Source organism: Colobus angolensis, unplaced genomic scaffold, assembly GCF_000951035.1.
Source record: "Colobus angolensis palliatus isolate OR3802 unplaced genomic scaffold, Cang.pa_1.0 Scaffold73, whole genome shotgun sequence".
Classification (NCBI taxonomy): domain Eukaryota; kingdom Metazoa; phylum Chordata; class Mammalia; order Primates; family Cercopithecidae; genus Colobus; species Colobus angolensis.
The window spans coordinates 5,465,894-5,488,521 of NW_012121043.1; the positions used below are offsets into that span (position 1 = coordinate 5,465,894).

The 22,628-nt window shown below is 38.6% G+C and overlaps 2 protein-coding genes across 6 annotated transcripts in view; one reads left to right on the forward strand and one right to left on the reverse strand.

Annotated features, from left to right (window-relative positions):
* Positions 1-988: 988 nt before the first annotated feature.
* The window catches only part of CGGBP1 (CGG triplet repeat binding protein 1), a 96,236-nt gene continuing 74,596 nt past the window's right edge, over positions 989-22,628 (reverse strand). The window contains exons 1-4 of one of the 5 annotated variants that reach the window (XM_011927592.1): positions 7,773-8,024; positions 6,990-7,194; positions 6,232-6,333; positions 989-5,041 (exon numbers count right to left, since the gene is read on the reverse strand). In XM_011927592.1, coding sequence (XP_011782982.1) covers positions 4,515-5,018 — 504 coding nt within the window. In that variant the 5' untranslated portion in view covers positions 5,019-5,041; positions 6,232-6,333; positions 6,990-7,194; positions 7,773-8,024 and the 3' untranslated portion in view covers positions 989-4,514. Of the gene's footprint in view, positions 5,042-6,231; positions 6,334-6,989; positions 7,195-7,772; positions 8,025-22,628 lie in introns of those variants that run through there. The other 4 variants (XM_011927591.1, XM_011927594.1, XM_011927593.1 and 1 more) reach the window with 4 other exon arrangements.
* Positions 8,275-22,628, forward strand: part of LOC105501644 (zinc finger protein Rlf) — a 78,454-nt gene continuing 64,100 nt past the window's right edge. The window contains exon 1 of the mRNA XM_011927658.1: positions 8,275-8,460. Within this exon, the coding sequence (XP_011783048.1) occupies positions 8,275-8,460 (186 nt within the window). The remainder of the gene's footprint in view (positions 8,461-22,628) is intronic.

A 22,628-nucleotide genomic window follows, 5' to 3' on the forward strand; every position in this document is an offset into this window, starting at 1 on the left:
CTACTTTTAGCTTTTTAGCTTTCCACAGTGCTAGGGTTAGCTAGTCTGATCCCAGAAGTATCCTTGCATCATGACCTATCACAGGTACATAATTCAATTTAATTCACACATAAATGGGGGGGGGAAGAGAAACTTATGAGACTCAGAGGCACATTCAACAGGTTTACATTTAATAAAGGTTGTGGTGAGACACTTTAGGAAAAGTGAAGACAGAACTCTCATGGTTTGATAATATTAAATTGGAAGCAGGGCCGGCCGCGGCAGCTCACGTTTGTAATCCCAGCACTTTGGGAGGCCAAGGTGGGTGGATCACCTGAGGTCAGGAGTTCGAGACCAGCCTGGCCAACATGGTGAAACCCCATCTCTACTAAAAATACAAAAACTAGCCAGGCGTGGTGGCACATGCCTGTAATCCCAGCTACTCAGGAGGCTGAGGCAGAAGAATCGCTTGAACCCGAGAGGTGGAAGTTGCAGTGAGCTGAGATTGCGCCATTGCACTCCAGCCTGGGGGACAACAGCAAGACTTCATCTCAAAAATAAACAAACAAACAAACAAATAATAAACTGGAAGCAGAACTATTGACTTAAGGCCCTTTCTGCCATTTTGAGTCCAGAAAAAAATAAAAACTGCCTGATTTTTTGCCAAACAGAAGTGATTAGTAGCAGGTTTTCCCTCAAAGTGATGTAAAACTGAAATATTTTTGATTTGTATGCATTTTTTGTTACAAGTGGTAATGAGGATATAGCAGTGAAACTTACAAATTAGGTCCTTTAATAACTAATACTTCCAAAAGTAAAAAAAAACTAAAATATTTCCAATTATAAGCAATGATTAAGCTTAAATACTCTATATAATTTGGGAGCAAAAGGGATATCTGTAGCTATGATGTCAATCTGATTTGACAGATTTTATACTTTTACATTGAGTATAATGACTAATATAAAAGGGAGCTATAACTAGTAGAAAAATAACTCAATAAGATTCTGCTGTTTTGGAATCAGGAAATATATTTGTCATTGACTCACAAAACAAAATGTGCTTTCAAAATCTTTTGAAACAATTTTTCTGAAATTTATTTCTAAAAGAGACAAAACTTTAGAAGTGACACGTTTATACTAAGCATACATGCGTGAGCAAAAAATAAGCACAGAATACAAAAATGAAATAGTAAAATTTTAATACAGTATTCTGAATACAAGTAGAATACCACTAGATAAGAATTGTATTTACCTAAGAAATCTATGATAGTATGGGTTGAGATAAACCAGTTTAGGATAGCCACTTCACTATTCACATTTTAATCAGTGCTGAACAGAAGCTAAAACAATTTATTTTAGGCTAACATTTGCAATAAAATCATAGACCCAATCTTCCTTGTTATGAATCAAATGAACATGTTTTAAGGTGATTTGTCCTCACTTAATGGTAGCCGGGGTAAGTCAAACAACAGAGAGCCCTTACAAAGACTAAGCACCAAATGATGAACTGTTTGTGGCTTTTGTTTTGGGCTATCTTAAGTTTTATTTTGTGTTTTCCATTAACATTCATGTGCAAATTCTTACAGGCAAAATTTTAACATGGAAGTTTCAGCTTGGAGATCTTGCCAACTGCACTTACAACAGTTTTAAAGCAACTGATACTTTCAGAACAATCTCAAGCTTAATTGGTTACCATTACAAGATGCAGAACTTTTTCTTTAATGTTTTCTGGTCCCTGAAAATTCAGTAGGGCCAAACGCATTAACTGGAAATAGCATTTTTTAAAGTCTTAATCAAAGATGATAATGGATAAAACAACTATATAGGCTCTCATACACAATCTTTCTAAATTTTCACCCTGTAAGAAATGATTACAACGTCCTTCAGGCTTGTTATACACCTCCACAGAATCAAAAAGAAAGCCAACAAAGAATTTAACATTTCAACAAGCTAGGAACTATTTACTGTAAGCATATCGTGAAATTCTGGAAGACATACTATCAATACTTTGAGAAAACACTATTAACATGTGTTGAAGAAGGCAGTTTATAAATGAAACATTACAAATCTTATGTTTATGCATACAACTTATAAAATAGAAAGAAGTCGCTATTTTTCCAATAGTATAGCATCACACTAACACTATATAGTTAAGATTGAAAACTTCTGTACACACGTTCACTACACCTCCAAAGCAGCATATGCCTCTTAGACATCCTCATTTGTTATCTAACATATGCCAATCATGGTTTCAGGGATTTGTATCAGTTTGAGCAGGCTACAACAATCATTCTGCCTAATTTCTTTAACTTTAGACAAAGTCAACTAGCTTCAGGGAACAAAAGTTTCATAATCAATGAAGAAACATTAATACCAAATCCCCACAACAAGATGGAAAACATTTCTAAGGAGAGGATATAATCCTCACAGAATGGACTATGCCCCTAGATACAGTGAATGTGGGAATTAGGAGTCTGAAAAATACATTAAGATATATAAAATTTAAGTGATTATCAAATCAGTAGTAACTACTAGAAACTTAAATATGAATTATTGATGTTTTTCTAATGCAACATCATCCAGTTTACTGCTTAGGGCCACTCTCAAAGCTGATCTGCCATTACATTTTGCCATTAGTGCAAATTAATACCCAAATAATAGGGAGCAGTTTCAATCACATGGAATTTCAAAAAACAGAATGATTGTATAATCTAACTTTTTGTATTCTGAAAAGAGTGCTATAAAACTCAAATTATTCCTAGCTTCTAAAATCTACCATCTTGGATAGTTCAAATTAAACATAGTTGCCTGCAAATTACTTTCTAGAGGAAGTAAACGCAAAACACTTAATGGTTATGTTTTGCTGCTGGTCTCCTCATACATGTGCTTCATCAATGAGAGCACTACTCTAGGCATGCATTTATTATGCTACTTTAACGTAACTGAACATGAGGAAAACAGTTCACATTTTGATAAGTGATTTGTTTTGGTGGCAGGCTTATTTTTTAATGAAAACAAAGCAAATCTCTGAAGTTAAATGGCCAGTTTGACAACCTGAATTAGAAACTTAAGTCTGTAAAAAAATCTTAAGACATGGAAAGCTGTTACTGAAAAATACACAATCTAACTTGTTTTCACTTTGGCTTTTTCTTTTATAAATGAAGATTTGTGGTAAAAGTCAAAGATAACTCCAAGTCACATAGGGCATCATTTGTCACTGCTTTCTAATAGAAATATATCTCGTAAGTATTTTTAACTTGAATTTCAAAGAATTTAAGATTTTTCATTAAAGCTCTAGTCCAAGTTTCCAGCTGTTAAATTTTCAAAAAATATAACTTGGGTCTCTGAGAGAACTTAGCTAGGCTAAGCTACTTGGACAACCTTACAGGACAGTGAGGTTCAAACAGAGATCATTTCCTGAACATGGTTGATCTTTAAGAGAACAATTTCCTCACCCAAACAGTTATGCAGGATACTGCCTGATCTCCACTACAAAAAACCTGCCAGAATTTCTAGACAATTGTTTACCATCCATGTTAAAAACCTTGTACCACCGGAGGCAAAGCAGATAAAGTAAACTTGTTTCTAGTCTAGACTATTCACCTAAATAAACTCATAAAGTCATATAGAAAAATGAACAGAAAGTAATTTTATCTGATCTGTCAGCCAAAAAAATCATTACTAATTCTCTATAAAAAAGAGAAAACTCAACCATGTTTAAATAAAAATGCCAACATTGAAGTCTTTTAACAGCAAGACATAGAAAAAAGTTTGCAAATGCAAGATGATGCTTAAAATGAAAGCTATGGTTTGAAATTAGTATTCATAGTAAGAGACTAAAATCTTGACACTGCAAAATTCCCCTTGGCTTTTGGCATCGACATTGAAAGATTTTAGTCTTTTGGTCACTTGAAGCTGCTACAAAACACAACAATAAGCCTTTAAAATGGGGGCAGGGGAAGTATGGAATTGAAAGATAAGTAACTACATCATATACAAGTAAAACGTAGTTTGAAATAAACAGTCATTTCTGCTAGGGATCTGAAGATATAAGAACAGTTTTCCACTATCCCTTCCTTTTTGAAGAGGATCCTCTAAAGAAAATAATTCCTTTAAGTTACTGTTAAGTGGTGTTGCCTGGCGGCAGCTTCAATAGGCTAGTCTTCAATCCAAGTAATTAAGTAATCTTACAAGGAATAATCATACATGGCAACAGAGTAAAAAAGCACGGCAGTTCTTCCATGCACAAACATTTCAGGAGAAAAACCATTAATTTTAAAGATAACCATCAGGTTTCAGGTATCCTAGCACACTCTAAACCTAGGTTTTGCTTTATACCATTGGTGACTAAAATTAACAATAAGTTTTGCAGTGAGGTGTTTTGTTTTTGTTTTTGCCTGCAACTATATACACATTGCAAAACTATTCTGCGTCACATGATTTTAAATGAAATAAATACAAAAATGAACCACACAATCAACACATAACTTTAATACTCCACATTTATCTTGATCACAATGGTGGTAACCTCCTAGTCAACAATCTTGTGAGTTGAGGAGTTGATTCTCATTCTCATATCCATCAGGAAGATATGCCCTCCGTAGCTGGTCTGACTTAGGTATGGAGCCTCCATTCTTCACATGGCGAGACAGGAAAGCACGGACTGCTGGGTGATCAGCCTTCTCAAGTGGGATGTTGGCTTCCAGGCACATTTTCACAAAGTCCTGGATAACACTGACTTTCTCTGTTTGCGCAGTACTGTTGCATTGAAGAGATGCAGTTAGGGGCCTCTGCTTCTTTCTCACATTCTGCTCTTCAAATTCTGCCTTCCTCTTGGTATGAGTCTTTGACTTGAGGTGGTCACTAATGGCAGACTTGCGAACATGATTCAGAACCACATTGCAAGAAGTGCAGAAGAGTTTTCCTCCATCCTCATGCAGCTCACCTCCAAACTCAGTGACTCGATCCAGGGGAGTCACATACAAAGCAGTCTTAGAACGGTTTCGAGCAGGTGGTGCTGTTACTACAAATCGCTCCATTCTGACTCTAAATAAATATGGTTCTTTCAAGACAAAAGAAACAAAGATACGTATTATAACAACAGTTCATTCTGGAACAATAAAAGGCAGTATATAAACATTTTAAGATTAAATACTTCAAAACAACTTAAATGAGTAGACTGTGTGTCTATTAATCTTAGCTTACCTGAAATATATAAGGAAAGGCAAAACTAGAACAAGTTACTAAGCAGTAGCAATCAGGTCTATTCCCTGATTTTTATGAAATTCAAATAAATTAGACTATAAAGAAAGAACTCAAACTACCCCAGATGTCACTATTATTTAGGGAAACCTAATAATAGGTCAACATTTAGGATATAAATTACATTCAGGATATAAATTGTATTATTAATCTCATCCAATTTAGATACGCATTCAAGTTCAAGAGTTTCTTTCCTGCCACAATTCTGGGACAACTGGCTTTAGGGACACAACTGTGGACCAAGTTTTCCAAACAGGCGGGTCTAAAAACGGCCGTGATTCTATATGAAGATGAATGTAATTTCCAAAACTGTTCTGAGCAAAAACCACACACACAAAATTTAGTGTCATTAACAGCAACAATGACATTAAATTGTAAAGCCAAAACACACAGTTCAAAGTAAGTTATTTTGTAATGCATGTATACTTCTGTTTTCCAAAAGGTGTTAAGATATGCAGTCTTATTTCTCTGATACTTTTTTGTTTCCTTTTCCCATTAAAATTAGTAATTACATTTAACATTTACTTCACTTATTAACTAGTAAGAACAAAATCAAGAACATACTGTCTAGTATACAGCAGAACCTCAATTAAAATTTGATGGAAAAAGTAAATGAGTACCTTCACTATCTGTCCAAATATTTATATTTATTTAATCTACAAGCAGCTTAATAATTTCTCAATTTACAATAGTAACACACTTCTATGAGCACTGCACTAAATACCAACATCACAGCCTTACGGGCATTAAAACCTTCAGATAATGCACACATTTTGGTAGGTGACAAATCATCAAGTCTTAATTGTTCCCTGGCCACACCTTTGGGCTCTTACAATAACCAAGACTTAAGAAGTTAAAAGTGAATTTGATAAAATTCAAGATGGAATTCTGTCTGCATAAATATGTTAGAGAAATAATTCTAAGTGTGCGCTAAAGAATTATGCTTTATAAGTGTAATCAGAAACGATGGTGTATTCCATGAATACATACTAGAGAATAGCTGGGTAACATGAACTCTGTTTCAAAAGAACTTTAAATTGCCAACGTATCAGACATTCATGGATCCAGAGGATTAAACAAGCCACAGAAATTCTGAAAAGTACGACAAAGTCTAGGTTTTAATAGATTTAATTTTATTTTTTCCACTTTTTGTTTTTTTTTTTTTAATTGCACAGCTCTCATTTGCCAAATATTGTGTTAGGCTACAGGCTTGCAAGGGCAGAGAAGGCAGCTATGATTCCTACCTAATACTTACCATTACACGTTTATATTCTAAGTAAATGGTATGTGTTTTATACTCCCCCGACAAATCAGTACCAATTATGATTAATGGTTCTATCCTAGTTGTGGGAAATATTAAATATTTGTGCCCCGTAATGCGTAAATCTTACTTTCTATGTAAAAAGTCTTGTATCTTTAAACATTTGGATTTCAAAAACAATCAGCATGTAATTCTTTGTAGCATAAAATGCCCAAACATTTGTGCTAATGTGGAAGGCCTATACTTTCCAATGTGTTTGTAATTTCAAAAAGTCTGTCTGTGTTACTGCAGAGGCAAATTTCCACCCAGTAGAGGATGCTCGAGTTTACATACCCAAAGAACAAAAGTGTTTTCAGTAGAAGATAAAGACATTTTCAACAGATGAAGAAATTAAAAAGTGCAGGAATTAGCCAACAAAAGAGAAAAAACAAATCGTTTACTAGATCAAAATAAAACTCATCATAAGTTTTCAAGTTTAAATGTTTACCGGATTAGTTTCCAGTTTTTTTCGTCTTGATACTTAGCAGGGAAGGGTCTCCAGAGCAAAACCAGAGACGCACCAAATCCTGGCACTTTCCGTTTGTTCAACCCCGGAGATGCCTTCAAATCAGTTTTTCAACAAGTGGTGGTGGGGAAATAGTTTCTGGGCTTGCACCCGATTTTCCCTGCGCTGCCAGGAAGTCATGCCTTTACTGTAAAACACGAAAAACAAATGGAAGGAAAAAATGGGGGACGGAAGGAGGGTGGCTGAAAAGATGAACAAGAACGTCAACAACTGCCACCACGAAGGTGTTTCTAAAATCACTTTATAGGTAACTCCACACTACAAACCCGATCCCAGCGTTTACCCTAACACTTCCCCTCCCATGTCCTCCTCCGTGGTCTGCCCACTTGGCACCTCCTCCCGCTCCCCAGGCCCCGGGGTTCGGGCGGGGGCGGGGGAGAGGCGGGACGCGGGACGTTCCAGACGTCTGGGCTCCCACCTCGGGCGCCGAGCCCAGCACGCCGGCGCCCCGCCGTCCCGACCCCGCTGGCCGGGCAGGGCCGAGTCCCAGGTGCCAGCTGTGGGCCCGGGAACTCGACAGCCGAGTTGGCGGCAGTCTCAAGGGAGGCGGCGGCCGCTGTCAGGCTTCCCGTCTCCTCCCTCTTCCTCCCGCCGACAACTGTGCCCCGGCCCCGCCCCCGGTTCCAGCTTCAGGACGGAAGGCCCCGGGCCCAGAGCCCGCACCAACGGCTGGGCCCACCCTCGGCCTCCCTAGCTCCTTGGTACCGTAGGATCGAGGCCGCCGTTAGGAAAAGTGGACGAGGCCCGGCCGGAAAGGAAAAGAGAAGGAAAAAAGAGGAGCAAGGGAATAAGAGAGGAGGAAGATCCGTCGCTGCCGCCGTCGCCGCCGTTGCCCGATCGAGCCCCGCGGCGGCCGCCGTGTCCCCCGCCGCGCCCCGTCCGCCTGCACCGCCTATGGCAGAGCCCGTAGGCGGTCCCCAGCAACCGCCGAGCAGCATTGACCAACAGTCGTCCGGTCTATCAAACGGACTGCTGATTTCACCAATAGTGGTAGAAGGGCGGGCATGGGCATGATTGGCAGCTTGCGTTTTCCAATGAAAACTGGGGGCGTGGGTGGGCGGAGCCGGAAGTAGAGCCCAGCCGAGATGCCCCTGTCCGGCTAGGGAGGAGGGAAGGGGGAGGGAACTAGAGAGGAGGAGGAGGTTAGCCTAGGCAGCTACAGCGGCGGCGGCGCAGGGGCTGGTACGCGCTGGGCGGCGAGAGCCTCATGGCGGAGGAAGAGAGCGATCAAGAGGCCGAACGCCTCGGAGAAGAGCTAGTGGCCATTGTGGAGTCCCCGCTGGGCCCTGTGGGGCTTAGAGCTGCGGGCGACGGCAGAGGCGGCGCTGGCAGTGGCAACTGCGGCGGCGGCGTCGGGATCAGCAGTCGGGATTACTGCCGACGCTTCTGTCAGGTGAGGCGCCCGTTGGCCGCCCCGACTTGTCACCCGGGTCCTGGGCCTCTCTGCGTCTCCTGGCCTTCTCGTTCATGAATCTGGTCTACGTCCAGTGCCCGCTCCTCCCCAACAAGGAGGGTGAGGCTGAAGCTCCCTCCTCCACCTATCCGGCTTGGGGTGGGGGGCGGGGAGCAAGGCGAGGGTGACCCACGGGCTTAGGGTTGCTGAGAAAGTGAGAGTTTGTCGGGAATGGAGGGGCTGGAAAGAAGGAAGGTCGGCTGTCCAGAAAGCTCTGTCCTGACATGCCGTCCCTACCCCAAACAGACCTTCCTGCCCCAGAGTCCCGCCTTTCTTACGTTTCCTACCTTGCCTGGTCTTTCTCACCTCATTTGGCACCTCTGGAAACATTTTCTGCCTTCCCCTCTCCGCCGATTGCCCCCCGTGTTCTCCCCTTTTTTCCGGGATGGGAGACATGCCATCTTTCCTGTCACTGCCACTGTTCACCCTCTTCTAGGGTCTCCTGTCATCCCCTCACAAGATCTCGCTGGGCCGGCTCTCCAGTTGGCGTAGACGCTGACCCACGGTGATTTAGTTACTTTTTTCGGACAGAGGGTGCGTTAAGGCAGTGTGATTGTCATCTTTTTTTTTTTTTTTTTAACCTCCTTCCCTTGACACACGCACTCTTTTCTAATTAACTGCTCATAATGAAAGTAATTTTCCTTAAACTCTTGCTCCGGTTAACATCACCAATCTCCCTCACCCTTCAATTTATAATTTATTTTATTTAGCCTGTAAAATACAGTGTCTGAACGGTGACATTAAATTATTTACTCAGTCGACCGTCACAGGAGTTTGATGTTGTTCAAAGTGTTTGTAATCAAATATGGCAAATATACCCCTACTTGTTTAGGGGTAAAGTTTGAGTACTCTGAATTCTCATCTATTTGCATTTATAAGTTAAACGGTTTGTTCCCATTCACAAGTCTTTTTTTGCAAGCTATTTTGGAAAAAAAAAAAAATTAACTGCTCCTTTTCCATCCCATCCCTTTTAAAATGTGTCTATTATTTTGGATGTACAGGGTTCAGATTCTGGCTCCACCATCTCCTGGCAGAAATTACTACCTTGAACAAGTTACTCTGTGTCTCAGTTTCCTCTTCTGTCAAAGAGGAGTAATAGTTAAATAAATAAGTGAAGGGTTTGAATCAGGTAGCTATTCATTTCATTCTGATAACAAGTAGGAAATAAAGTTAATGAGAAGTGGGCATCATGTTTGCTGACATTTCTTTCAATGCTTGTACGGAATTTCTTTCAATGCTTGTAAGGGAAAGCTTGTAAGAATTCCCTTACAAGCATTGAAAAAAAAGGATGGAGTTGACATTTTTCAGGTAAGTTTTTAATGCTTTAATTTAAATTGCCTTTTGAATTCATGTTTTCCCCCAGTGTCATAAAGAAGTTGGTTTGAAGGGTGTGTCAGTTTCTTTGGCATTGCTATTTAATGACTTTCTTGAAAATGTATTTTTATTTTGATAATTGGCATTCACTTTTATTTTGAAAATTGGCATTCAGTGTCTTGTTTTCAGAGCACTTGTTTTTCTAACTATACCTTTTACATCTAGAAACCACGCTATTGGTAGATTTTGTATCTATAGGAATTGTAAACTTCTTAAGATTAGGATACAATTTATATTTTTAATATATTCAGGGGCTGCAAATCTATTTAATTTTTTTGTTTTGCTTTTTACATCAATAACGAGCAACTAAAATTTTAAAATAAATGACAAATTTAGCCTGAAAACACAGTGACTCAATAGTGACAGTACAATATTTTAAGAACAAATGAAGTTGACTACTTTATGACTTCCCTACCTCCTGTATATCCAAGGAAATAAAACAGGAAGAACTTAATGAATGTTTATTTTATATTGCTAAATTATGCTAGACTGACATACTTTCATGTTACCAACTTTTACCTGAAACACAGTTTATTACCTGAAACTTTACATATTTTATAATACTCTGGATTACTGATAGATATGCTCTGAGGTTCTGTCCTGATTTTACTTTGCAGGTGAGCTTTGTGAAGTCCTTTTTCATATTAAAGCTTTTGGATGGAATAAAATATTCCTTTATTAATTTGGCTTGTATGTACCAGAAATAAAATTCTGCCGTAGTAATTGCTTCATTTGTCAGTAAGGGAAGCAGGGGATTATTTAATCTAATTCCTAGTCGAAGCTTTCTTTTTAAAAATTTGGTTTTCTGACACTTACTGAGGCTAATATTAAGTATAATAATTTGTATTTATTAGTGAATGACTTATTCATGAGTAATGAAATTGGATATGTGACAGTTAACTAAATACATGAATTATACAGACAGCCTAGTGGTGTTTCAAAGAAAGGCTCTGGTTTATCTTCCTCTTTTTAGAGGGAAATATGAATCAAAATTTCTTGGCAGTTAGTTGTGTGGGCAAAGGGAGAGAGGAAGGAACACTTCTTTTCCAGAGCAGTTTTTGTGTCTTTTACAGTAAGGAAAAGTAAAACAGAAGATACAGTGTAATGTTGGACTGGCCCTATCACATCCTCCCTTGGCTCTTGTTAGCTGACTCAATAAATGCTTAAATAAAACTGGCCCTTAACTGATACTTAATTTGCTTTGAGGATGAAAAGTAGGGGAAAGTAACTGTTAATGGAAGACCTACTAACTCTTAAGCTTCAGACAGCAAGTAACATAGCTGAAATTGAGGACTGAGCAAGTTAATGTGTCTTAGTTTCCATTATGTAGACATGCTGGGATTCGAACTCAGTCTTCAGTTTCTGCTGAAAAGCACACTGAAATTATAAGTAAATCCTCAATTATAGAGGGTTTTTTTTTTTTGTTTTTTGCAAGTGGTGTGAAAGGAAAAATAAGTTACTGGAAATAACTTGGTATCATGGATGAAAATTTATAAAGTACTCCTTCATTATGACACAGTAGTAAACAATATTTCAAGAAGCAGACTATTATTGTCTGACTTGTTAAGTGCTGTAAACACTTCTCTAATTCCTGAAAGTTTTAATGATTCAATTTATTTTGTCACCAAATACACTGAATTTTTTTTTTTTGTTATAAATTGATTGTAAACTAAGGAAGTTAAGATACTTAGTATGGTGCCAGAATGAATGTAATGAGTAATAAAAAAGGATTTCTGGAACCACTTTGATATGTTGATTGAAATATAATTTAAAATTATTTCATACTACAATGGGGTTAATATTCATGCCACAAGGATGTCATGAATATAAAAAGAGAGAAGAATGTAAAGTACTTAGTACTGTACCTAGCACACAGACAGACTTAAATAGGTAGATGCTATTAGTATTTCTCTCTTGTAAAATCCTCTGAGGATTCAGGAGGGATGTTAGAGATAATCTGTAGGTAGCTTATAATTTGTGTTTTGCACTAAACTTGAGAGAAAATTTACAAATGTTACAATTCTTAAATTCTGTTATTTAACTAGAAAAGCTGAACGCTCCTGGTGAAACACAATGATTTATAAAACAATTATGGCAGGGGTTTGTAACATCTCTATGGCAGGGGTTCTCCGATTTTGTTTCCCTTAGGAGACATTTGGCAATGTCAGGAGATACTTTTGGTTGTCATGAGTGAGGTTTGCTGCTGACATCTAGTGCATGGAGGCTAGAGATGCTGCTGAACATCCTGCAATGCACTGGATAGCTCTAACAGCAAAGAATGATCTGGTCCGGAATATCCATAGTGCCGAGGTTCAGAAACTTGGCTGTACCCTTACTTTGGGACTCTTAGTGCGTACCTTATATGTGTAATGCTGATATAAATGGCAGCAAAGTTTTTAATGATCCTCAAATACTTTTTAAGTAATGACTATGGGCCAGGCACTGGACTAGCTGCCTTAAGAGATGGTATTCACAGAAAAGAGAGTTTGTCTCATTGTATTATAAAATACATTCTAATGTCTGTTAATTTAGAGAAATTAAAATTTGTCTCAGGAAGAAACAATCCTTATTTCTTGGTCTTGGTATAGGATTTACATAATACTTATTAGAGCTCTATGAGTAGTTTTCTAGGGTAGAATGCATTTTTACTAATTCTTGCTATTAATTGGGATTATTTTTACTTTATCTTTAATTTTTATTAATGTACATAGTTTTAAGAAGTCATATAAGGCCTAAATACCAGGAATTGCATTTTGGTGCTAATGGAGACCTGGTTTAAACAAGGTGGGCATTTATTTCTTATGTAAAAAAATCTTGAATAGACAGTGTAGGGATGGTACAGTGGCCATACTATCATTTGCTCTTTCTTACCAGTCATCCTTGTCTTACCATCCCGAGTTTGTGACATGATCCAAGGTAGTTGCTTGAGTCCCAACTATCATATCTGACTTCCCAATGGCAGGAGCTGGTTGTCTCTATGGTGTAAACCAAAACAACTTGTCCTAAGTCCTACTCAGTGACCCACTTTCGTCTTGTGAGTTATCCCCATCTGAAAAGAATGTTAGGAAATTTTTCTAGATTTTTGTTTCTTGATCAACAGATGCCTATGATTCTGTCAGTATGGAAGAAAACAAGAATAGATATTATTGAAACAATTAGCTTCCTTCTTTTCCTTTCTGCCACAGCTTATAACAAAAAATAGCAGTCATGTCCTGTCCTCTTCCTTTTCTACTTCTTATTCTCCAGAGGCTATCACTGGCAACTCTTTGAGTTTTGATGTTTACCTCTATATTTATAAGTAATTTTTTCCCTAGTTGTTTTAGATGGAATCAGTTGGCCTAGTACAGGAAGGAGATCGGGACTACCTTACTGTCTCACTATCGATCTCACTATTGAGCATGTTCACTATGTACACTTCGATTATACCCCATTTTTGTTTATTCCCTTCCTTCCTCCTACCCTCTTTGTGTCCAAATGTTCAGTCTCTTCAGAGAATTAGGAGTTAGTTTCCATTGTTTTGTTAGGGGAGGGACCTGGGGGAGATTTTGAACTGATCTTTTTGTTTCTGACTTGTTTTCACTTCTTTTGGTGGTATGTGGTGCCTCAAATTCCTGAGATGTTCTGGGGTTCTGGGGTTTTTTCAAGCACACATTAGCTTGTTCCCAGACTCCCTCTACTGATGGCTTGGCTTTCAGTTTCTTGGGTCTGTTAAGTCAGTTACCACCCATCCATCTAATTTCCAATACCCATTTGTAGATATCTCTCCTTTTTCATTGCTTTGTCCTGTGGGTTTTGCTCTTTTAAAACACAAATATTTTTACTGTTATTTTAGTGGAGTTTTCAAGTAGGATCAGACGTAAATGTGGTTCAGTCTGTCACATTTAACTAGAAGTCTCAGATTAGTTTTCTAGCTCAGTAAATAATAGTACGAAAGATGAAAAGTATTGAAAATAATTTGCAGTCACTTACTTTTGAAAAATAGTATCCTATTTTCTGATCTATTCTGTAGTGAATATCCAGAGCTAGAAATAATTTAATTGCATTGATTTATGTTATGTGTTCCTTTTGGCCAAATTATTTTTATTTCTCAATTGCAAATGAAAATTTTAGCTTTTTAAAAAGTTTTCAAATTTTGGCACATTTGGGATATTTCAAGTCTTCATAAAAGGTGAATTCCCTGGAAAGACATTAACTTGTTTATTATAATTAGGAAAAAACAAAGCAAATGAATCTTAGATGTTGATGGCTGTATTTGGGGAGCTAAATTTTGTTGTTGTTGTTGTTGTTGTTATTGTTGCTCCTTAATGCCTTTATAGGTTGACTTTCAGAGCTGAGTTGAACTGATTGTTCATAATGACATTATTTGTAATAGCAAATCATTGAAAACCACCTAAATGACTATTGTTAGGGGAGTTAGTACATATAATGTAATCCTATGTCCCTTGTCCCTAAACAATCATGTATTTAAAGAATATTTATTCATACAAGAAACTGTTTATAGTATAACTACTGAAAAGACACAGGATACAGGCGTTTCACTTTTGTAAACAAAAAGACTGAAGTATACCAAATTGTTGTTAACTTTGTAGTGTTATGCTTATGGCTGAATTTTATTTTATTTTTTACATTTGTTTATTTTTTTAATTTTAAAAAATTAAACCTACTTTATAACCAAAGAAAAAATAAATTATATAAAATAAATTTCATTTTCTCTTCCTCACAGATTGTTTATTATTACTATTTTTTTGAGACAGGGTCTGGCTGGCTGTGTCGCTCAGGCTGGAGTGCAGTGTCTGCCATCTAGGCTCACTGCAGCCTCCCTGTCCCAGGCTAAAGTGATTCTCAGCACCCACCAGCCCCCACTCCCAGTAGCTGGGGCTACAGGCATGCACCACCATGCCTGGCTAAATTTTTGTAGTTTTAGTAGAGATGAGGTTTTACCATGATTTGCAGGCTGGCCTTTTTTTTTTTTTTTTTTTTTTTGAGACGGAGTTTCGCTCTGTCCCCCAGGCTGGAGTGCAGTGGCCTGATCTCAGCTCACTGCAAGCTCTGCCTCCCGGGTTTACGCCATTCTCCTGCCTCAGCCTCCCGAGTAGCTAGGACTACAGGCACCCGCCACCTCGCCCGGCTAGTTTTTTGTACTTTTTAGTAGAGACGGGGTTTCACCATGTTAGCCAGGATGGTCTCGATCTCCTGACCTCGTGAGAGGTCCGTGTCGGCCTCCCAAAGTGCTGGGATTACAGGCTTGAGCCACCGGGCCCGGCTGCAGGCTGGTCTTAACTCCTGAGGTCAAGTGATTCACCCACGGTAGCCTCCCATGGTGCTAGGATTACAGGCGTGAGCCACTGCGCCTAGCCCTAGATTGGTTATTTTGTACAAATAGGTGCAAAGTTATTTTGAGTATGATGAAATTTTAATTCTTTGTTTCCCCAAAACATGTGAGATGCTTTTTTAAAAAAAGAATTGGTTAAATAAACTTGTGAATATCATTTTAGAATGACCAATGAGGTTCTAAACTTCAGTGACTTTTTTATACAGTCTTTCATTAGATACATGATTATTACTGCTTTCCAAAGAACTCATTACATTGCTTCAAAAAATCTATCCCGGCCAAGGTGTGGTGGCTCACACCTGTAATCCCAGCACTTTGGGAGTCCAAGGCAGGCAAATCGCTTGAGCTCAGGAGTTTGAGACCAGCCTGGGCAACATGGTGAAACCTTATCTCTACGAAAAAACAAAAAATTAGCTGGGTGTGGTGGTACACACCTGTAGTCCCAGCTACTTGGAAGGCTGAGGTGGGAGGATCGCTTATGCCCAGGAGGCGGAGTTTGCAGTGAGCAGAGATCTTCAGCCTGGGTGACAGAGCGAGACTCTGTGTAAAAAACAAAAAACAGGCCGGGCGCGGTGGCTCAAGCCTGTAATCCCAGCACTTTGGGAGGCTGAGATGGGCAGATCACGAGGTCAGGAGATCGAGACCATCCTGGCTAACACGACGAAACCTCGTCTCTACTAAAAATACAAAAACTAGCCGGGCGACGTGGCGGGCGCCTGTAGTCCCAGCTACTCGGGAGGCTGAGGCAGGAGAATGGCGTAAATCCGGGAGGCGGAGATTGCAGTGAGTTGAGATCTGGCCACTGCACTCCAGCCCGGGCGACAGAGCGAGACTCCGCCTCAAAAAAAAAAAAAAAAAAAAAACCTCAATTTTAATTTTGTAGATAAAATGGCAGGAGGAAATAATATTTAAATGGAGTCATTCCTTTTAAGCTTTTTAGTTATAATCATCTTTTCACAGTTCTGCCAAACACAAGTAAGACACCATTTGTACTGTTATTATTGGCACTGAATTTTCTGGCTTTCCTGCCAAAATGTGCTAAACTGTACCTTAAAAATTACAAACAAAAACAAGAACTTTACAAAACCTGTAGTAAAATATTTGTCTGGTAAGATATGTGAAGAAATAAAATGAGATCAATTAAATGTGGCCCATTGAATGACACGTTAATTGTATATTAATATGTAATGTTAAAGATATTAGGAGGTGGTGGGATATTGCGGCAAACTAAATTTGAGAGAGGTTGAATTGTATAATTTATGAAATCCTAGAGTCCAGTACATTAACACTGTATACTGTGAACTTTTCAAAGCAGTGGTGAATACAAAAATATCTAAACAGTAGAAAAGTCATTAATGTGAAGGTTGAAGGCTGTCAATTATATAAGGCATTGGGGATATAGTGGTAAGCAGACATTGCCCAATTTTGTGTGCAGTTATAACTTTGGTAAGTGCTATGAAGAAAAGGTATGTAATACTATAAATGGGAACTAATAGGCTTGACTATGTATATTTGGATACCTGGGCAAGTTCTGCTCTACTGAGATCCTTTGGTTTGTTTTGATATGTTCAATTTAAAGTGCTTTTGCCTCATCCAAGGAAAGATCTTGAAGATAGCTGGATTTAACAGAAGCCAGAGCTCAAAAGGGAGGTCTGGTTATCATAGCTGTGTGGATGGTATTCAAAGTCATATGTGTGAATGAGCTCACATAGGGAGAGAAAATAGACTAGGAAAAGGAGAGGACCTTAAAACTAAAGCTTGAGGAGCCTCAAAATTGAATGTCTCAGTAGGAAAGAATGAGTCTTCAAATAAAGTTTGAGAAGGATTAAAGAGGTTTCAAAAATCCAGAGAACTGTGGTGTCACAAAGGGCAAGGGAAGAGAATGTTTTAAGATGGGGTGAATGGTAACTGGCATTGCAAACTGTTGAGATCCAGTCGTTGAATTAACATGGAGTCTTGGGTGACTAAACAGAGCTGTTTTGGTGTAGTGATGGGATCAGGAGTCAGGCTGGAGTAGTTCCAAGAGTGGGAGGTGAAGGAATAGACAGTAAGTATAAATAACCTATAAAGGAGAAGGAAAGATATGGTGGTAACTGGAGGCATTGTGGATTGAAGGTAACAATTTTCTTTTCTTTTTTTTCTTTTAGTAAATTGGTGTGAGCTGTGTACACTTAAAATCTAGTGAGAATGATCCATTTGAAAGGAAGCTACAAATCTACAAAAGAAGGGATTATCTATATTATAAGACCCCTGAAGGGGAGGAAGGACAACACTGAAAGCACAAGTGGAGGGGTGTTACTTCATATAGGAGTTTTTGTGGTAGGAGTAAAGTTCATTTGTTAAGAGTACATGGAGGTGGTTGGTAGCTGATTAGAGAGGTATGTTGAATTGACCCACAGAACCATTTGAATTTGATCATTGTGAATGCAGAGTGACCACTAGTATGTACCTTTGTTCATCAGTGCTTATTTGTCTAGGTGAAGGCATAAAAAATGAGTTACATTCATTCAGGATTGGGTGTAGACTATGACAAATCAGTTGATTAACTTTGAGAAAGAAAGGGACAGACAGCAGACAGGTTCATTTTCGGGCTCCACTTGTGGCCAAACATAGTACAGAGAAGTGAAAGGAGAATAGAAGTGGTTGTATCAGTACATATCAATAGACAGGTGCACAAAATTGCCCTGTGTACTGTGAAGATAAGTGTGCATATATAATGTCATAATAAAATATGTACAGTTTGTTAATATGTATTTCTACAACTAGAGTTTATTGACATTAACCAGTATGTTTTGGTTACTCTAAAGTTGAAATATTGTAAATACTATTCCTAGTGATTTGATTTGTGTATGTTAATGTTTTTAATATCTGAAAGCTATTATGGGAATGCTTTGTATATGTATATGCTGTATATATGTATATAACTCATTTTGAATGCTTTTCATGAATTAGGGACTGTGATAAGTCCTTTACCTGTTTTAGCTTATTTAATCCACTACCCTACAAGCTATGTGCCATTATTCTCATTTTTATAGGTCAGGAAACTAAGACCAGAAGAGATGGCTTGACTAAGTCCTGTACCTAGTATGTGATAATCAGACTGTAACCTAGCCAGTTTGACAGTCAAAAGCCAGCCCGTGCACTCAGCCTCCACAGTATACATATACATTGTATTGTATCTAGGAATAAGCATTTGGTATCTATTGTATCATCTGTGCATATATCTTTGATCTGTACTGTAGCTTACTAAAGCAGTTTTGATTGAGTGGAAGCATTGGAATGGACACTGTTGAAAAGACTCCAGGCAGCAGAAATTAAAGATGTTCATAAATGTGAAACAGAAGAAAAAAGTCAAATTCAATCTAGCAGAAGTTCCCCATCAGAGGTGATTCTCAGGCCAGGCACGGTGGCTTACACCTGTAATTCCAGTACTTTGGGAGGCCGAGGCAGGTAGATTATCTGAGTCCAGGAGTTCAAGACCAGCCTGGCCAACATGGTGAAACCCCATGTCTATTAAAAATACAAAAATTAGTTGGGCGTGGTGGTGCATGTCTGTATTCCCTAGTCGGGAGGCTGAGGCAGGAGAATCACTTGAACTCTGGAGGCGGAGGTTGCAGTGCGTCTAGATCGTGCCACTGCACTTCAGCCTGGGTGACAAAGTGAGACTCTGTTTAAAAAAAAAAAAAAAAAAGTGATTCTCAACTCTTAGTCCACCCCCCAACTCACTTGAATGGGGATATGCTTAGATGAGATAGTAACAATGGCTCAGTTGTAACTTTTCTTCATCGCACTTAACTACACAAAACAGGACAATGTTTGCTTACCACTATATCCCCAGTGCCTTATATAATTGACAAGCTTCAACATTCACATCAGTGACTTTCCTACTACTTAGATGGAGAGTCTTTCAGTTATTTTTGTATTCACCATTGCTTTGGAAAGTTGACATTATAGAGTGTTAATGTACTGGACTTCAGTATCTCATATAATGTATTACACAAATTATAGCAGTTCTCAAAATACAAAAGTTATGGTGACTACAAACCAGTAGAAGTTATTTTATGTTATTATCTTGTGTTTTGAAAGTAGGAGGGTATGGGATGTGTTTTAAATGTTTATCATAAATGACTAAAGTTTGTCAGTCCCTCCATATTTAGATTTAACCTTGAATATCTGGAAATCCTGCCAGTCCCAAATACAATGGATGTGCTTTTTTGGCCTTTATCTGTCTTACTGTGGTTTGACAGATCTCTCAAATTACAGAATTTATTTTTAAAGTCTAAAATTTACATATATTCCATTCTTATAAGAGCATGAAGATCTCTTTCAGCTGATGGGAGTACAGATCACCACAACTTTTCTGGACTACAATTTACCAAGCTATGTTAGAAATCTTAAACTAATTTGTACCTTTTGACTTAGTCATTTTCCTGATAGCATTCATTTATGAGGAATTATAAATTTGGACACAATACTATTCTTCATAGCATTAATTATAATTAATGTAATGAATGAATTAAAATAGGAAACCAGAACATCTAAAATAGGTGAATATCTTTTCATCTCCCATAAATTAAAATTTTATGCAGCCATTAAAAAATGATCTTTTCAGTGTCTATGTAAAGTTGTATTTGCATTTTCTTGTTGAGCAGATCCAAATTTCTTTTTTTTTTCTAATCAGATTCTTTTAAAAATTTCAAAACTTGCCAAACAAGTCCAACCCAACAATAATCCAGACACACCAAAAAAAGTTATGAACCTTTACTATACACCACTGTGGCAAAGGCAACACTGCCGGTTTTTTTTTTTTTTTTTTTTTTGCAAATAAATCATATTGGTGTTTGCTCATTTAATTTTATATATTCTGTGATTGCTTTCATGATACAACAGCAGGGCTGAATAATTGGGTTGGAGAAAGTATGGCCCATAAGCTACTTTCTGGCCCCTTAAGAAAAAGTATGTCAGTTCCTGTCCTAGATTCTCATTTATCCTTTGCAACAACTCTGTGAAATAAGTATTTTTTTTTTGAGACGGAGTCTTGCTCTGTGGCCCAGGCTGGAGTGCAGTGGCCGGATCTCAGCTCACTGCAAGCTCCGCCTCCCGGGTTCACGCCATTCTCCTGTAGCTGGGACTACAGGCTCCTGCCACCTCGCCCGGCTAGTTTTTTTTTTTTGTATTTTTTAGTAGAGACGGGGTTTCACCGTGTTAGCCAGGATGGTCTCGATCTCCTGACCTCGTGATCTGCCCGTCTCGGCCTCCCAAAGTGCTGGGATTACAGGCTTGAGCCACCGCGCCCGGCCATAAGTACTGTTTTTATCATCATTTTGTGAATGGTGCAGCTGAGACTCTGAGAGATTAAGCAGCTACCTTAAGACACACCGCTAGAAAAGGGATCAAGATGTTAGTAGTAGTTATATGTGGGCAGTGCAGTGATGGATACTTTTTTCTCATATATTATCCAAATTTAATGTAGTGAGTATAAAACATAAAGCATAATCAAGAGGAGGGAAAGATATAAAATGTAGGTAGAAGAGAGTTGTGAGAATGTTAAAACTCATTCTTTTCTCAATTTATTACTTTGATTTCTTGCATATCATCCTGTCATCCTGTGTTTATAAACTTAAGAGTAGATACACAATTTTTGCTTTCCTTCCTGGCACCTAAAACTGTATTATGCAGTTCCCTAATTCTTGATTTTATTTAAAAAGAAAGAAATTGTTATCTCGTTTCTTAAAAATTTATGTATTGGGCCGGGTGTGTTGGCTCGCGGCTGTAATCCCAGCCCTTTGGGAGGCCAAGGCGGGCAGATCACCTGAGGTCAGGAGTTGGAGACCTGCCTGGCCAACACGGTTAAACTCCGTCTCCACTAAAGACACAAAAATTGGCCTGGCGCGGTGGCTCACGCCTGTAATCCCAGCATTTTGTAATCCCGCCGCCAAGGCAGGCGGATCACGAGGTCAGGAGATGGAGACCATCCTGGCTAACTCGGTAAAACCCCGTCTCTACTAAAAATACAAAAAAAATTAGCCCGGCGTGGTGGCGGCGCCTGTAGTCCCAGCTACTCCGGAGGCTGAGGCAGGAGAATGGCGGGAACCCAGGAGGCGGAGCTTGCAGTGAGCCATATTGCGCCACTACACTCCAACCTGGGCGACAGAGCGACACTCCGTCTCAAACAAACAAACAAACAAACAAAAAAACCCCACAAAAATTAGCCGAACTTGCTGGTGGGTTCCTTTAATCTCGGCTACTCAGGAGGATGAGGCAAGAGAATCACTTGAATCCAGGAGGCAGAGGTTGCAGTGAAGTGAGATCGCGCTATTGCACTTCAGCCTGGGCGACAAGAGTGAGACTCTGTCACAAAAAAAAACCCAAAAAAATTTCTGTATCAAGTGAAGCCATTTTGTACTTAACTTTTAAGACTTTTTATCTTCTCTCTCATATTTTGAAGTTAACTTCAACAACTATTAAATGCTCATAACTTTTAAGTCCTCATAAAATGCTGTATTTGTCTTGTCAGACAGTACATAAATTGCTTTTTCTTAATATCAATCAATTGAATATTCTTAGATATCTGAGGCATAAATCTTCATACACAAAGTACAATAATTGAGTATTGCAGAGGGTATTCCTTTAAGAAAATAATAGGTGCTATGTGAAAAGCGTCATTTTAGTGATAGGGAATTTAAAGGAAAAACCACACAATCCTTGCCCTAAAGGAACTGAATTATCTAGTAAGGGGGAAAAGGCATATCTAACCATTATTTCTGTCTGTTATGACCCTGATCCAAACCGTAGTTATCTTTCTCCTGGATTATTTTATTTCCCTGTTTCTACCTTTCCTCACTTTCAGTTTATTCTTTACGCAGCAGTCAATGTGATGCTTTTAAAGATATGAGTGAGGTCTCTTCCAGACCTTCCATACTTTTCTCAGAGTCAAAGCCAAAATCCTTATAGTGGACCACAGGGCTCCATAATCCTGCCCCATCCTGCATTGTGTCTTTTTCTTTTATTACCATACACTCACCAGCACTAGTGTTTTTGCCACTCCTTGTATGCATCTGCTTCTTAGCTTTTGTTTTGTCTGCCAGGAACATGTTTCATTTGGATATCTATATAGTTTGCTGTGGGATCCTGCTCAGATAGCCTCTTATTGGAGAGACAGAGGCCTTCCCCTGAACACCCCATGTAAAGTAGCATCCTATCTCTAATATTCTTTTTCTCCTTACCTGTGTTTTATTAATATTATTTTAAGGTACTTAACACCATCTAATATACATTCCTTTACCTCTTATCCCTCCACAAAAAAATGAAAGCATCAGTGAACTTGGTACACAGTAGGCACTCTAAGGTTTGAATAAATTAATGAATAAATATAAATAAACTCTAAAATAGGGAAAATGTG